The 17,655-nt window shown below is 36.9% G+C and overlaps 1 protein-coding gene across 1 annotated transcript in view; it reads left to right on the top strand.

Moving 5' to 3' along the window:
* Positions 1-17,655, top strand: part of CEP192 (centrosomal protein 192) — a 133,047-nt gene that overhangs the window by 111,685 nt on the left and 3,707 nt on the right. Inside the window, exons 37-44 of the mRNA XM_016119861.2 lie at positions 3,156-3,261; positions 3,688-3,895; positions 6,223-6,302; positions 7,245-7,340; positions 10,868-10,987; positions 11,607-11,725; positions 14,134-14,263; positions 14,721-14,779. Coding sequence (XP_015975347.2) covers positions 3,156-3,261; positions 3,688-3,895; positions 6,223-6,302; positions 7,245-7,340; positions 10,868-10,987; positions 11,607-11,725; positions 14,134-14,263; positions 14,721-14,779 — 918 coding nt within the window. The remainder of the gene's footprint in view (positions 1-3,155; positions 3,262-3,687; positions 3,896-6,222; positions 6,303-7,244; positions 7,341-10,867; positions 10,988-11,606; positions 11,726-14,133; positions 14,264-14,720; positions 14,780-17,655) is intronic.

The following is a 17,655-nucleotide window of genomic DNA, read 5'->3' as shown; positions in this document are numbered from 1 at the left end:
TATTGTATATATGTACCACCCCTTCTTGATGCATTCATCCATCGACTGATGGATACTCAGGTTGTCTCCATATCTTGGCTATTGTAAATAATGCTGCAATGAACATATATTTTCACATGTCCCTTCAAAGTAGTAGTTCTGCGGTTCTTCAGATAAATACCCAGAAGTGGGATTAGTGGATCCTTCTTTGTCTCTTGTTATATATAGCCTTTGTTTTAAAATGTATTTTATCTGGTATAAAGAGTTTCACCCTTAGGTTCAGGGGTTTATGCTTTTTTAAATTTCCATTTTCATGAAATACCTTTTTCCATCCCTTTACTTTTGGTTTGATGGTAGTGAACTCAGCTCTTTCTAGTCTGGGAAGCTCGTAATCTGTCCTTTGATTCTAAATGTCAGCTTTGCTGGGTAGAATCATCTTATTTGTAGGTCATTACTTTTCATCATTTTGAATATTTCATACCAGTCCCTTTTGTCCTGCAAAGTTTCAGTTAAGAAATCAGTTGACAGTCTTATGGGAGCTCTGTTGTAGGTAACTAGATTCTTTTCTCTTGCTGCTTTGAAGATTCTCTCTTTGTCTTTAAGCTTTGGCATTTTAATTATGTAGCTTGGTGTGGGCCTCTTTGGTTCATCTTGTTTGGGACTCTGCATTTCTTGGGCTTGTATGTCTATTTCCTTCACTAGGTTAGGGAAGTTTTCTGTCATTATTTCTTGAAATAGATTGTCAGTAAAAGTTGGTACACTTGATGTTAAGCGGCCCCTTGAACTACCCTCATTTTTTTTTTAAATTATTTTTTATCGTTGCTGTTCTGATTGGCTATTTTCTGCTACCTTATCTTCTAAATCGCTGATTCGATATCTTTGCTTCATCTAATCAACTGTCGATTCCCTCTAATGTGTTCTTCACTTCAGTTAGTCTTCACTTCTGGCTGGTTCTTCTTGATGTTTTCTATCGTCTTTTTTATGTTTTCTATCTCTTTACTGAAGTTCTCTCTGAGAACTTTGAGCATCCTTGTAATCAGTGTTTTGAACTCTGCATTGCTTGTCTCCATTTTGTTTGGTTCTTATCTGGAGCTTTGTTCCATTCTTTTTCTGGAGCTTTGTTCTGTTCTTTCATTTGGGACATGTTTATTTGTCTCCCCATTTTGGCTGCCTCCCTGTGTTTGTTTGTGTGTATTAGGAAGAGCTGCTATTTCTCTCAGTCTTAGTAGAGTGGCCTTATGTAGTAGGTGTCCTGTGGGGCCCAGTGTCCCTTGCGTGGATTGTGTGTGCCCTCCTGTTGTAGTTAAGCCTCGGTTGTTGTTGGCATCTCATTGAGAAGGATCAACCCTCAGGCTGGTTGTTTGTGAAGACTGGCTGTGCTTACAGTAGAGGGGCTCTTGTACAGGGGCTGACCCAATGAAGCAGGATTCACTTTTGCAGGGCTCTTGTGCCTGCTGAGTCTGCTCTTTGGGTATGTTGTTTGTGGAGGTAGTCAGGTGGAGCTCTAGTGTGGTCTGAAGCTGGCCACTGGGTATGTTGTTTGGGGGGCCTTTGTTTCAGGCCAGGGTGAGCTGCTGCCTGTGTCCTACCAGAGACCACTTAGTGTGTAGTACTAAGTGATCTGCAGGTGGTTGCCACTTGTGCTGGGCTTGGAAGTGCCTGGGGGAGGCTGACTTATGAATCGAGGTTGGCTGCCACCAGGGCTTGGCTTGGGGCTGCTTTGCAGGAGATAGAGGGCATGCCAAGGGCAGATGCTGCTTGTTTGGGGTTTGTTAACCGATGAGAGATTTAGGAAATTTTGCAGCCTGAACCAAGATAGGCTGTTTTTATGGCAAAGCCACTGGAAAGCTGCTTGGATGGGCCCGCAAGTTGGGTGGGGTAGGGTCTCAGAATTACCAGGGCAAGGCGAATAGTGTTAGCCTGGTTGATGGAGCCTCAGATATGTTATCCACCTTCATCTGCACACTGGGTTGGGAGAGGGCTCAACAAAGGAACAATGGCATATGCCAGCACATCTGTCTGGGTGAAAGCTTCACCGTTAGTCCTTGCCATGAAGCCAGACAATTCATTTCCTCCCTGTATGTCCTGGTATCTTTCAAGCTGTTGCCTCAGTGCTGGAGCTCAACGAGTGAGTCTGTCAGAGAGTAAATCTGTGCATAGGCCCTTTAAGAGGAACACCTGAGACTACAGCTACCCTTTATCTCACTCAGTCACAACCTCTGCTGCATTTCACAGCTAGAGTTGTGGAGACTTCTCTCCCCGGCACTGGAAATCTGGCCTGGGAAGCTTGGTGCGGGGCCGGGACCCGTCTCTCTTCAAGGGGGACCTCTGAAGCTAAGATTTTTCTCCTGATTTTTAACCACCACTTGTGAGTGTTGGGCCAGTCCCTTTCGTTTCTCCACCTCTCCTACCAGTCTGTATGTGCTTCTTCTACATACCCTTAGTTATAGAACTTTTGTTCAGCTAGACTTCAGGCAATTCTCACTGATGGTTCTGTAGTTTAGTTGCAATTTTGATGTGGTCACTAGAGGAGGCAAGCACAGTATTTACCTATTCTGCAATATTGACCAGAAATCTTTGCCATTTTGACATGTATACCAAAATGTTTTTGGTAAGTGGTGATTTCTTTTAAGGCACAAATCTAACTACATCATCCACAATTTAAAGTTTTTTTTGACATCCTTTAGCTCTCGAAGGGAACATTGAACATAGAAAATTTTAGTAACCAGGGGGAAAAAAAGAAACAATCTTTTTTTTGTTTTTTAATTTCTTTTTATCTTCCTTTTTCTTCCAGATTTCTCCTCATCTGTTACATTCTCTTTATACTGTGACAGTTTCATTTTTTATTATTATATGGCTCAGAGCTTTTGTAGTTTTGGTCTTTTGCTCCAGAAATTTGTATCTGAATTTCTTTTTAAATGAAATTTCTACTGTACAGTTTGTTTTTATAGGATTTTCACCCTTAGGTTCATGGGTTTATGCCACTTAACTTTTTGTTAGCTACCGTGTTGGGGGTGAATGCACAATCAGATGTGTGTAAGAGCTCACCTCTGTTCTCTGCTCTTTCTGAGCAATAAGGAAATAGTCTTTGATAGAACAGAGTTTATAACTCTTGTGGATGTTGGTATTAAAGTATAGAATATTCTTGGTTTTCATTATTAAATTCTTTTTTTAAGGAGTAAGCTACAAATTCTTGTGAGTCCTAATTCCACCTTATCCACAAAACATTCAATGTTCCCATGGAGTGGTTTGATCTATATACACTGTGACAATGGACAGAAGGTACTTTTTAATTTTTTTTGTCTGTTTGAAAATTTCTTTTGTAGCTTAGGTGTCATAATCCTTTTTTAGCACTTACATTTCAGAAATCGAATAAAAGTATCTGTTCTTTCAGCTCCAATGGACTTATTTAAATAGAGCATTTAGTAGAGATTAAAGTTCTGGGTTGAGGCAGGGGTGGAGAGTGGGGCCTAGAAGCCATTATTTTTTGCCAAATTTACTTTGGAAAAAAAAAAGCATTTGAGTAGAGGTCATAAAGTCAAAGATTTACTTTGAGATCTGAATAAACTTTAATTTCTAAATTTATCAGTGTTTCATTTGTTTTGCATTACTTTCCCCTATTATGACTTAAAAATAGGATTTTTTTTTTTTTTTTCAGAAGAAAGGTAGTTACATTTCTGTCTTATGCTTTTATTTGGCTCATTTCAGAAAATTGTGAAAGTTCAAATTAGAGAAGACTTCACCCAGGAAGAACTTCTCACTCCTTCGGCCTCCAGTCCATTTGAAATTTCTTCTCGAGTAACTGAGCCTTCAGTTAGTCATCTGGTAAAACCAATGACAAAACCACCCTCCACAAAAGTTGAGATAAAAAACAAGACTGTTACTTTTCCTACAGTAGAGCCTGGTGAAACTTCAGGTATCCTGTCACAAGATTATTTAATTAAAATGTCTACTGACATATTGAGTGTAATTGAGTTAACCATGTTAGTGATAGGTATAAAATTTTACCCCTTTACTGCAGGACAGAATCAAGTAGTCATTGACAGTTATTTCAATGATGAGCTGGATTTGGGAGAGCTTAAAAATCGTAAACTTTTACATCTCAGCGTTTGATAAATCTTTGTATTCCAGGAGCCTTAGATTTTACTTGGTCAGAACCATCCCTCCCCAACTCTCACTAGATCTTTGACTAGAATTACTAATAAGTTAGTAGCTGAAGAAGAAAGGAAAGTGAGTAGAGCCTGGCTCTGTTGCTTATTGATGTGACTTTGAATCTCAGTGTCTGTCTGTCTCTCTCATTCTTTCTCCCTCTCTCTGTCTCCCCACCCTTCCCTCACCCCCCATCTCTCTCTCCCTCTCTTCCCCTCAGTTCCTCCCTCCCAGCTCAGTCTAAAAGACTATTCGACAGGATTTGGGACCATTTATCACCTGGCCCTCTAAGTTCCCAGCCTTTCCTTGGTTTTGTCTTCCCTTCCACTCACGTTTCTTTCTTTCATGGTCGCTCCTGGATTTTGTCTTCACCAATAGCTATACCATGTTTTCGCTCTCAGTTTCAGACCTGTTGCTTCTTGGCCATCACCCCCATCTTAACAGCTCAGTTACTGTAGGAATTATAGCAGTTCTCTGACCTCATTCCAACTTCCAGGTTATTAACCCTAATATTTTTTTCATTCTCCATTGTCCTACCTATATCCCACTTCTCTTACAACCCTCTTTGAAATCTGGGATCTGTCATTCTAATTACTACCACACAAACATTCTTAACTGCCATGTGCCCCCCCCCCCCTCTGCATTCATATCTGGCAAAATCCCAGCCCTTGTTAAAACCAGTTGTCTACCTACTCCATGTCTCTATCCTAGCAGAATAACATTTCTGGAGAAAACTACGAATATGCTGGCTGATTCATGAGCTCAGCTCTCAGGTCAACACGAGGCTTTCTCCCAGCCCTCCTTGTTCCATCTCCAGCAGTTATTTAGCAGCTCCTTTCTTCTCAAAGCTCCTTCCTACTCCTGTCCTCTCTTACTCCTGCTTTCCTTCCAACTCTTCACCTTGTTTCACGCATCGTTGAAAATATAAAAGCCATGAGGCTAAATGAAAGGCCTCTGTTTCCACCACAGACAAACCCTTCTGCCTTAGATCTAGGCCCATCTATGCTTGCCTTCTTGAGCTTCTTCCAGCTCTTTCTCATTCCTGTGTCATCAGTTCCTCCCCTGTTATTGATGCTCTCCTGTCAACTATTTAAGAAATGCCTTCCTCTCCTTGCCGCAGCTGCCCTCTTTCTCAGTACCTCTTGCTAGTGAAACGATCGTACTCCCTGGCTTCAGTTCCTCAGTTTATTTAGCTGCTGCCACTACCACGCTCTGAACCCGCACTCCTTTTGAGGTCACTGAAAAGCTCCATTTTGCCAAATCTGACATCTCTTTTATGTGTCTTTGTTAATTTAATTTATCAACACTGTTGACCACTCTTCTTCCTTGAAATGCTTCCTTCTTGGACGCTCTCCTGGTTTTCCCTGCCTCGTGCACTCCTTCTCAGCTTCCACTGCTGATTCCTGTTCTTCCTGGGCCTGTGTTCCCTTCCTTCCCTCTGCTCTCCCTGTGCCCCAGATTTATCCACCAGGCACCTGCTCAGTTTCTGCATGTGGACATCTCACAAAAACAACTCTTGTTTTACCCATGAAACCTGCCTCACCCATATCTGTCTGTTAGTGGCTCCACTGTCTGCCCATTTCGTTGAGCCAAATCCCTGGAAGTTGATTTCTCTTCCCTCCCTCTTTCCATCCAGTGCATTAGGAAGTCCTTTGCAGTCTATTTTTAAAACGGGTCCTATATCTGCCCACTGCTTTTCCTCCCACTGACCTGATTCAGCTACTACAGTGACATCTATCAGGGTTCCTCCTGACCCTTTGCAGTCTCTTTTCTCCACAGCACCCATTAATTTCTTAAAAACGTAAGTCACCAAGTCACCTCATTGCTTCCTTCCTTAAGCTTTTCAGTAGCTTTGCATTGCACTTTGATGAAATTCAAAATAGGATCCCGTCAAATATGAGTGTGTTAGCAAATAGTCGATCCTGTTGGTCTTCTAGGGATCTAATAATTATATTCTTTTCCTTATGATGAAGTAATCACATCATAAGGAAAAAAATACACTCATTACACATAATTGTCACTTATTATTACTGTAATCTGCTTGTTTACTTACCTCTCCAAGAGTTTGAGTTGTTACACATGTGTTCCTTTTAGAAAGTTGTCTGGAACTTGAGAATCATGGTAACACAGAAGTGAAGTGGCATCTGTCATCTTTAGCACCTCCTTATGTCAAGGTCAGTAGTAATCGCCTTGAATATATTTGTTTTAATGTTTAAACATTAGGCAGGGTGTTTTAAAAATCAAATTATTAACATAGGTTGAGATTATTGGCTTTTTGTTCCACTAACTCATTTATTTGATATGCTCTATAGGTGGGGCTAATACATGCCCATTCTTTTCACAAGGTGGGTTTGAGAGTAAAATTAGAGAATGTATGTAAAAATATGTGCTTACTCTGTTTAATACTATCTTCTACAGCCCTGATTTATATCTGAAATAACTTTATCTTGAAAAATACATTAGAATTTTATTATAGAACATTGTGTATGTGCACATACATTTTCCCCTCCCATGTTCTAATCACTGTTGTATGTTTTTCACTAGTGAGTGCTAGTGCAGGAGACAGAATTGAACATACTTTGCCACTGAGTATTATTAACCTACTGTATATTGCAAATAGTCTCTGCTGGTGGGCACTGTCTGAACTGAGTGTGTTGTCATGTGTGTTGGTTAGAACACCACATGGCCTTTTCAGCATGTGTTTTGTGTGATGGTAACAGTTTTGAGCCATAATATTAACAAAGCATGTGCAAAAGAACGCTGGGTCTACTGAAAATAAAGAATTGGTATCACGTAGGATGTTAAGATGCACACTCAGCAAGTCTTCAGGTTCTTTGCAGAAGAGACAGCACTTTGACATTATGAACAGCATTCTAAAGATCACTAGCCAGAGAGAAGTGGCTACTGATATAGGGACAAGAGTCAGTATGAGCCCTTGTGTGAGCCAAGTCTAACAGCATTCCCACTCCACACAGGCATTGAGCTCTCTTTGTCTGGGTTTGGATGTCCTCAATAACCATGAAAGTGTTACTTCAAATTGACTCGTTGCTTATATATTTTTTCCTTTTTTTTTTTTTTTTTTTTGTCATTTGATTGTTTAAATGGTGACTTTGTAGGGAGTCGATGAAAGTGGAGATATTTTTAGAGCTACCTATGCAGCATTCAGATGTTCTCCTATTTCTGGTATACTGGAAAGCCATGGAATCCAAAAGGTGAGTTTTGATACTTTTTTTACAGCCATCTGGTAAGAGCATGGTGTTGATTAGCCAGGAGTGTCTCATTTATTTCCATCCAAAGCAGTTTGTTTCGCCTAGACCAGTGCTGGTCATAGCCAGGCTGTCACAGAAGGGGCACTTTTCAGCGCAAGGCATTGGACTGTTTCCTGCAGCCAAAAGTCTTGCTTTCTGATCAGCAAAACAAAATACCATGCTTAGTGGTATGATTGGTATACATTCTGATATAAGCACTTCATGTAGCCTCAGGCTGCCAGTGCTTCGAGTAGTGCTAATCTAGACAATAGCTTTGTCCACCAGCTATAGTTAGAAAAATCTGCTAGTGTCAGAACAGCTTAATGTTCATGTCATAGTCAACAGTATATATTCATGGGTAAGTGGTGACAGATCCCTTTAGTACCATGATGCTTTTAATTAATTTGGAGACCTGATATAGCCCCGTCAAATCTCTTAGTGCCACTAGTCATTCATTTGGCCTCGGTAATATGCTTTTTCATGCTAGTAGCTGAAACTCGTTTAAACTATAGCACTTATGTAATATTGGTTCATTTATTTAAGGGATCAGACTTATAATAAGTTCTAGAATATAATTGTGGACTCATAACTGACTGTAAAAGAATCTTTGAGCCATGATGGTAGTCACAAACTGCATGCACTTTACTGTGTCTATATAACAGGCTTCCATAGGATTTCTGACTTTTGGAAAGGCACACAATCCTACCAGCATATTTTATTTCATCTTCCAGACCATAATAGAGCAAAGCAATAGAACAGGAAACAGGCTCATTGCTCAATTAAAGTTCAATATCTGAAGGGAAATTGCAAAAAATAATAATAATAAAAAGCAGGAAAGATATTCCATGTTCATAGATCAGAAGACCTGACATTATTAAAACATCAGTACTCCCTAAATTGATCTAAAATTCATAAAGATTTTTAGGGGACCCAGAATAACCGAAACAATCTTGAAAAAGAACAAAGTTGGCAGAATTCATACTTCTTAATCAAATTTGTGTGGTATTGACATAGACATATTGAATATGTGGAATAGACTTGAAACCCTCAAAATAAACCATAATACTTCTGGTCAGTTGATTTTCTTCAATAAAGGTACCAAAACAATTCAGTAATAAAAAGAATATTTTCAACAGAAGTGTGGGGAAACTGATGTCCACATGCAAAAGAATTAAGTTGTATCCCAATAAAGACAAATAACTAGTTTAAAAAATGGGTAGAGGATCTGAATACATATTTCTTCAAAGAAGATATGTAGGTGGCTGATAAACACATGAAAAGATGCTTAGAATTACTAGTCCTCAGGGAAATGCAAAATAAAATCACAATGAGATATCACTTCACACCCCCTAGGATGACTATGATTTTTAAACAACAACAACAAAACATAATAACAAGTGTTAGAGAGGATTTGGAGAAATTAGAACCCTAATATACTCACTGCTAGTAGGAATGAAAAATGGTACAACCAGTGTGGAAAACATAAAATTACTATATGACTCAGGAATTCTGCTTCTGGGTATATTTTCCCCCAGATGAAAACTAGTGTTCATAGCAGCCTTATTCAAAATAGCCAAAAAGGGTGAAATAACCCAAATGTCCATCAACTGATGGATGGATAAACAAAATATTCATACAATAAAATATTCATTTGCAATAAAAAGGAATTACCAAGAATATGCTACCTCATGGACGAACCTTGAATATGCTAAGTGAAAAAAACCAGATACCAACGACCACATATTGTATGATTTAAATTACCTTATGTATCTAGAATGGGTAAATCTATAGAGACAACGTAGATTTCATGGTTGCTGGATCTGAGCGTGAGGGTAGTGGAGAATGGGAAAGGACTTGACAATGGTATAGGGTTTCTTTATGGATGGTTGAAAATATTTTAAAATTAGATCGTGGTGATGGTTGCACAGTTCTGGAGATATTAAAATCCATTTGAAATAGGTAAATTGTATGATATGTGAATTAGATCTCAGTAAAGCTATAAGTAAAGAATAATGAGGGTGCAGGTCTAGATTGTCTCCCACGAACTTCTCTTTTTCACATAATCCTTAACATAGAAATGTTGCCTCCTGAATTTTGTTGTGTTCATCAGTATATAACTTGGCCCAAACTAACTGCTTACCATGTTGTCAAATCACATTTGTCAAATGAATTCTAGGTCTGGTTTCTTAATTTAAGTGGGGGAGGGGGAAGCAAGGCGCATCATTCTGGGACCATTTAGGGGAGTGTTACCAAATAGCACAATTATTGATTTATGTAATAGTGATTCAGAAGGGGGAAAAATAGTTTATTACAACCTAATTCTTAAAGTAAAAGATGTACACAGTTTTTGAAACATTGTTCAATTTGATTGATGTGCAATTAAATAAGCTAATGAATGTTAAAGTTCCTGTTATGTTCCTACTGTATAACATGCAGTAATGTTGGATTTTCTGTCCTCTTTATTTTTTGGTGTTGAAAGGAGATATAAGTGGGATTTGTAGAATACATGCTACTGCCACCAATAATTGCAGATAATTTGTGTATTTTCACCACTTAGGACATGATTGTTTTCGTTCTTCCTTGATTTTCTCATGTGTCCTTGTCATCTTCAGCAGTGTAACTCCCTAATCTTGATCTCATTTCCTTGATCAGTATCCTGCCTTTGCCTCCATGTTCTCAGATTGTTGGCTGCATTGTTTTTTATGTTCTGTAGTGATAAAAATTAGGTCGCTTAAGTGTTTTAATGTTAAGTTTAGAATCAGATATTGATTAATTGTTAACCTGACTAGTAGTATTTTTAACATTAAATTCTCTGATAAAGAAAGTTCTTAACGCTGGTAAACTTTATAAAATACTATTTGCAAATATAATAGTTTTCTCATTATTGAGCTTTTTACAGGTTTTATGCATGTAGTTTTTATCTATAACTTTGAGCTATGTGGTCAGGGTTACTGGTTCTGACTGACATTCTGAAGTTAATCATAAAAGCTACTAATGTGTAGCATAGTGGTGCTTCTCTTTTCTGCTTCCTGTTATACACCCATCCTTCCCTCACATTTCTGTGTGTTCTTCCTATCCTCTCCTTTAAGTGGTTTTGTGCTGGCCTCTTAGTACTTTACCACTTGACCAGCAGTGGGTTCCATAAGCATTGCAGTGAAAGACTGAACTATGTATCTGGAGTCGAACCTTCCTCATTTAGCTCTTACAATTGACAGCTCTAAAATTTTTGATAACCTTTTTTTTTTCCAATTTAAAGAATTTACGTTTTGAGGAATATGTTACATAAAGCCTAAACAAATGTATTTTGGATCTGGTATAGTAACAACCCTACTCAAAATAGAATTGTTTAAATTTTTTTTCAATCAGTGGCAAAACTAGCCAATGCAAAAATATTTTTCCATTTAATTTTTCATACCAACACTTTGAATTGATAATCTAACTACATGTGTGTAAAGTTCAACATCTAAATTTATCCTGGATGTGTTTTGTAGGTCTCCATCACATTTTTGCCCAGAGATAAAGGGGATTATGCCCAGTTTTGGGATGTTGAGTGTCACCCCTTTAAAGAACCTCACATGAAACATACCCTGAGATTTCAACTCTCTGGACAAGTGAGTATTACATTGAATTTAAGTAAATTATTGTGTGTATGTATTAACACTAAGTGAAGCAGACATGAAAAACTGACCTGAAAATGCAGAATATTTCCTTGGTATTATTCTAATTTCATTAATTCTTTTGTATAGCTCTATAATCTTAATTATTTTTAATTAATTAATTAAATTTTTATGGTGGCATTGGTTAACGAAATCAGGTAAGTTTCAGCTGTACATTTTAACAGTAAGGCATTTACATATTTACACTGTGTACTTACCTCCCATGATTAGATTTCTTTCTGTTAACACATATTTGATCCCTTTTACCCCATCTATAATCTTAATTGTATCATGTATTTTTATTGACTGGCATGTTCGAGGTCTGGGTTTCCCCATATAAAATCTGTCTGACATGATTAGGTAAGATTCTGTGTGTGTGCACACATGTTGGTGTGTGCACTTGTGTAAGAAACTAAACAATGCAAAGTATAGGGTTCCCGATTTAGGGAATTTGAAAATATTGTCCCCTTTTAAAAAATTATGAAGGAAATAGTAGAATTCAAATAGGTAAATGTCCATATATTTTCCTAGAGTATTCTCTTCTTCAACCTTGTGATTTTCTTTTTTAATACAGAGTATCAAAGCAGAAAATGAGCCTGAAAATTCATGCATTTCTACAAATACTCTTATTAAAATAGATAATTTAGTTAAGCCCCGAAGACAAGCTGCATCACAGGTTTCTCTCATACATGGGTATGTTTTTTTTGTCATTCTTATAAATTTTTCCCAGTACTTTATTGAAGTATAATTACATTCAGTAAAATGCTCCATGACTTTATAAGTTTACATGCGTTACTACCACTCTAGTCGAGACAGAGACTTTTTCTTCCCTCCGCCAGAAAGTTTTTTTGTGTTGCTTTGCAGTCAACCCCCACCCTCACTCCATGGTTTGTTCTCATCTATCACCATGGGTTAGTTTTATTGAATTTTATATTCATACGCATTCTTTCTGTCTGGCTTCTTTCACGCAACATACTGTTTTGGGGGATTCTTTTGTGTTGTTGAGTATATCTGTAGTTTATTTCCTTTCTTTTTGTTTGTTTACTATTCCATTCTACAAACATATCATTATTTATTCATTTTCTTGTTGACATTTGGGTATCTTCTAATTTGGAGCCAATATGAGTGAAGGTGCTGTGAACATTATTGTACATGTATTTTTGTGGACATATTTTTTCCTTTTGGGGGAGTAAAAGTACCTAAGAATAGAATTGTTGGATCATATGACAAGCATGTGTTTAATGTTAAAATAAACTGCCAAATAATTTTCCTAAAGTGGTTGTACCATTTTACATTCCCAAAAACATTTTTAAAAAATAAAAGTAGATTCTTAAAGCTTCTAAAAATGTATATTTTATACCCATAACTTAAACAGCTTTAATGATAATATTTAAATATTTTAGCTAATGAAAATGTTTCTTGTAATCCTTAATTAACTAATATTTAGGTCTAAGTTCTGGAGGAATGTACTTGTAAGAAAAATGTATGTTAAATACCTGCCGAATTTAATGTAAATGTGGTCATTTGTTTCTAATAGAAGTAAATGATACATTTCATAAGAAATTAGAATCCTTTAAAGAATATCTGTTCTCACAACACTCTTTGCTATTTACTCATCTGCTCATCTCATACTTTCTAAGTGCTCACTGCATGTAGGTCAGTAGAGATAAGACCATGAGCAGAACTGCCCTGGTCCTTGCCTCAATGGACTTCACCTTATGGGGGAGGAGCCTCATCACAATCAGTCACGTTAACAGACTTGATTATAATCTGTGGAAAAGAATGAAGTCAATGGGAAACATGGGGAAGTATGACAGAGGGAGCTCGATCTGTCGTATCTGGGAAGAACCTCCCTGAAATGGAACCTTTAAGTTGAGGAGAATGAGTAGAAATAATGTAGGTAAAGAGGACTGTGTCAGTGACCAGGGTGGTGGGTATTGTTGGCTCTTGAGGAATTAAAAGCAGCCTATGGGCTTAGAGCGCAGAGGTGGAGGGAGAGTGGTATGAGGAGAGACTGGAGAGGGAGGTGGGTGGAGTGCAGACCACACAGAGCCTTGTGTGTCAGGCGTTATCTGCAAAGCTACTGGCAGCCATTGAATGACACGATCAGATTCAAGTATTGACAAAAAAACCTTTCTGGCTATAGTATGGACTAATTAGAAGGAAGCAAGAGTACATTTGGTAAAACAAGTCAGAGATTATTCTTAAGCATTCCAGGACTAAGACAGTGTCAAGGAAGATGATGAGAAATGGACACTTTTGAAGTATATAGGAAGGAAATTAGGAGGACTCTGTAATGGATTGGATAAAGGGGCATAGGAAAGAGAGAGTAAATGTCATCTCCCTGAGTCAAGAAATACAAGTGGAGGATCAGGTTTGAAGAGTAAGGTCACAACTTTATTCTATTCTGTGTTTGTGGAGACACCTATGAAATAGCCATAAGGAGATAATTGTGTGGTGATTGGGTGTGTTGCCCAGAGGCTCTGTCTGAGCTAGGAAACAAATCTGGGAATACGTAAGTTTGAGGTCACTGGATCAACTGAGATGAGAGTTCTTACAAAGAGTATTGTGTAAGCAGTTAGGGATGTCCAGGGCCAAGTCTTGTGGGACAGCAACATTAGAGGTAACTGACAAGTGGCCAGAGAAATGAAAGTCAGCAGTGTGGAATCTGTAAGCCAAGGCAAGAGGAAGTGGTCACTACTATCAGATGCTACCAAGAGGCCAGAGCTTGTGTCATATTCTCAAAGTAGTCTACGTCCCTGTAAAAATGAAGATTATCAGTGGACTGGTCTGTGAGCAGTCAGAGTGAAATGAACTCAGGTGAAAGGACCACCTTTTCCAAACTGGATTTGAGGTGAGTGGAGAACCCAGACTTTAATGAGAAAGAGGGACAGAGAGAAGCGGTAGCTAACCCAGCACCTTTGTAAGAGTATTCCTGCTGTCAGCATTTTATCTTTGTACAATTTAGTCAAATGGCCATTACGAAACTATTTTCTAACTGAATTGTGAGAGAAAACACTAAGCAACACTTCATAATTTAATATATATAGTTTAAATTACTATGGATTTTAAATAGATGACTTTTAAACCTATTTCCAAAGCAGATTGCTTGACTTGACCCACCGTGGAGTTTATGCCTCAGGAGATGTATATCGGTTTCTGCCAACTAGAGTTGGTGAATCAAGGACATTAAAAGTCAATTTGCGAAATAATTCTTTTATTACACACTCGGTAAGTTGGAAATACTGCTGTGGGTTTTGGAAAAGTAAATGTAGTCAACTACTTGATAAACATTTTCCTGATAATTAAAAGCTGATGTTATAGTTTTAAGTTGTAATAATGAGTTAATTTTTTAAAATGCCTTAAATGCCATATTTGAAAAAATCATAGGAAGTCCATGTCCCTTTATCTGAAAATCAAAAATATTTAGTGCTTGTTTTCATATTTTTTATTTTTTAACTGTTTCTCTTTGATATTTTCTGTACCATCAGACCAACATATTTCTGGATAACACTTAACTTTCATCAAAATTAGAGTAAATTCATATTAAAAATACCCTTATTTGCATTTTTATGAGTATTTATTGTTTAACCTAATTTTGTGGCTATACTTTAAATTTACAAATGCAAATGTATATTCAAATATCTAACTTGCATAGCTTCATAAAATGTTTCATGTTAAATTCTAGCTGAAGTTTGTAAGCCCACGAGAGCCTTTCTACGTGAAGCATTCAAAATATTCTTTGAGGTGAGTTTATCATAGATAAAAATATTATCCTAGTGCAGAACTTCATTATCAGGATATCGAGATTTCTCTTGAGAGTTAAGACTTGGGAGGTCTCTCTCTATTGCAGCCCCTCATCTTCATCACGAACATCACAGAGCAATATACACATGGGTCTTCATAAATAGGAAAAGAGATAAGGAGCCTACAGGGAAAACTTTTAGTGACTATCCACTAGTATATTGTATAGTATAGCAACCCAAACTTCATGCAGTGTTTTGGACTTAACATATGATTTATGTTACCTGGTATTTTGCCAGCCACATATAAATACATTGAACCTTAATTATCTTGTGATTAACTTTAGAATGATTCCTGTTTCAAATATTATTTTTACTATGCTAAGAATCAGGGATTTAAATTTTCACTAATTTGGACAAAAATTAGTTTCCCCAGATTATTTGGGGACACTTTCATTACTTTCATTATGGTATTTTCCAGTTGTCATTCTTAAAATACCCTGTATTGTTTTTAAATCATCACCTTATTTTCTTGTTGTCCTTGCTAATTTTCTTCTTCCATATGATGTCATTTAAGTTGAAATCTCAAATTTTGTCTCTCTTATTTAGAATTTTAATAGTAGGATTCTATTGGACTTAACACTGAAGAGTAATTTTATCTTTATCTTTGATTAAACCATTTAATTATTATCAGATCTTTCATTTTAGCATTAGGAGACTATTCCAGAAACATGTTATGTTCTGTGAAAACTTGGACCACTTGGTAAACATTCTAGGATTGTCTTCACTGAGTTACTAAGTCCAACAGTGCTGTAGTATAGAAACTTACACTTATCTTTGGATCCTGAAAAAGGGGAAGCCTGTTGCCTACACCTCTTACCTTTTCTTTCCTATCGTATGTTCTGTAAAACATGTTGTTTACGGACTTGGAAGGTAAGCACTTTCATTGCCTTCCAAGGTAACTGACCTGGTTGCAAACTACAAATTCAATAATGAATATATCTGGAAAGTTATCATAGACTTAATTTCACTAAGCCTCGGATTCCTAATTGGTGAAATGGAGATGATAATGCTCCTGATGGTGTGGAATTATTATGAAGAGTACATTAGAGATGTGTGAGCCTTAGTGCCCTATCTTAGGAAGCGCGCAGCAGACAATGGTATCTTTATAATAACGCCTTCCTTTTAGTTGATTTTACTGGGAGGATCCATCAAAACTAACTCCAGAGATTTCGCTGTAACATCACAGTTTCCTATCAGTGCTTTCCCATTTAATCCTTTCCACAACTATGTAGAAGAGAAAGGCCTAAGTTTTAAAAAACTACTAAACTCAAATTTTCCAGCTTCTCTGCTCTGAGTTCTTGTCTCACAGTGGTCTGTGGACCCTTCAAGTTCGTGAGAGTTTGTCCTGATTGATTTAAGACTAGTGGTGTTATGGTGTAACAGGTTGGTACTGCAGATACATAGTGGCATAACTGCAGAAGCAGTTCCATTTATTTAAAAATAGATTATTTAAATTCCCAGTTGCAGTAACATTTTAGTAACTGAGTACAAATAGATACTGAATAAATGAGCTATTCTGAATAGTGTTATTATCTGAATTAATAGCATCTAAAAGAACTTAGAAACATAACTGCATTGTTAATTCTGTTTCCCTTTTATTCTTTGCCTGGTTCACATCCCTGATCTTAACCAGCTTTAGACAGTTGTGTATCTTTAAACATGAAGTAGATCAGGTGGAATATGTTCATGTAAAGTAGGATACACCTGGCAGAACATACTGGAAGGGCTTCAGATTTTTGTTTCAAGGATCTCTCATCTAAAATAATAATAACGATCTTTTAAAAATAAAGTTTAAAAAGTTCCAAGAAATCTTATAGATTTTTAAAACTCTCTCGAACAGCCTAGTACCAACTATTTTAAAAAACAGTGTTTGCCCCATCTCCTGGGGTAAAAGGGGTCAAATATGTAGTAACAAAAAGAAATCTAACTATGGGCAGTGAACACACAATGCAATATATAAATGCCTTACTGTTGAATGGTACACCTGAAACTTTTTGGATTTCGTTAACCAATGTCACCATAATTTTTTTTAAAAAAATGTTTGCTTTCCACTCATCTACAGTTTTGGTAAAGAATCATTATTTAAAATAAGTGTTAAATTGTTTAGCTTTATGTCACTTTTCCATTTTATGGTTAGAGGATGAAGCAGTCAAAACTTTTCTGGAGTTAAACATTCATTTTCTAACTTTCATCACTGAATACATTGTGGTTTCAAATTCTCTTTTGATGTTGGGATCTTTGCTTCATTTTCTTAACAGATTTTTTAAAAATTCGATTTCAGCTGAAATTTGTAAGCCAAATTAGTTATCTTCTTGACCCTTCGCAGTTAAAAAGAAAAACCCTAAACCTGTTCCATTACAGTAGTGTTGCAAGCAGCAGAATCTATTGGTAATATGGAGTGTAGAAACAAGATGAATTAAATGAAAGAGATATAGAATTGGGGGGTGGCAGTCCTTCTGTGGTATACAGTAGTTATTGAAGTATTATAAATTCATAGAATACTGACATTACCAAAAATCAAATGTAATTTTGGCAATTAATGGTAAATTATTTTCATATTACTCATCTTTAGTTTTTATCATCTAAATATTTTAACAAGCTAGTAACATCTTTTTCTGTATGAACCTATTTGGATTTAATAGTTGTCTTAAGAGCAGCAGCAGCAGCTACCACCTTCTTCCTCCTTCTCCTTTTCATGTTCATCTTGACTTCAGTATTATAGACATGATGAAAAAATGAGAAGTTCAGTTTTTATAAATGAGGTGCCATTTTGTTTAGTAGCTTCAACTTGTTTTCTAAAATGCAATTTTGAAATAT

The sequence above is a fragment of the Rousettus aegyptiacus genome, unplaced genomic scaffold (assembly GCF_014176215.1).
Source record: "Rousettus aegyptiacus isolate mRouAeg1 unplaced genomic scaffold, mRouAeg1.p scaffold_m13_p_12, whole genome shotgun sequence".
Lineage (NCBI taxonomy): Eukaryota > Metazoa > Chordata > Mammalia > Chiroptera > Pteropodidae > Rousettus > Rousettus aegyptiacus.
This window is presented reverse-complemented; position numbering and strand designations above follow the sequence as displayed.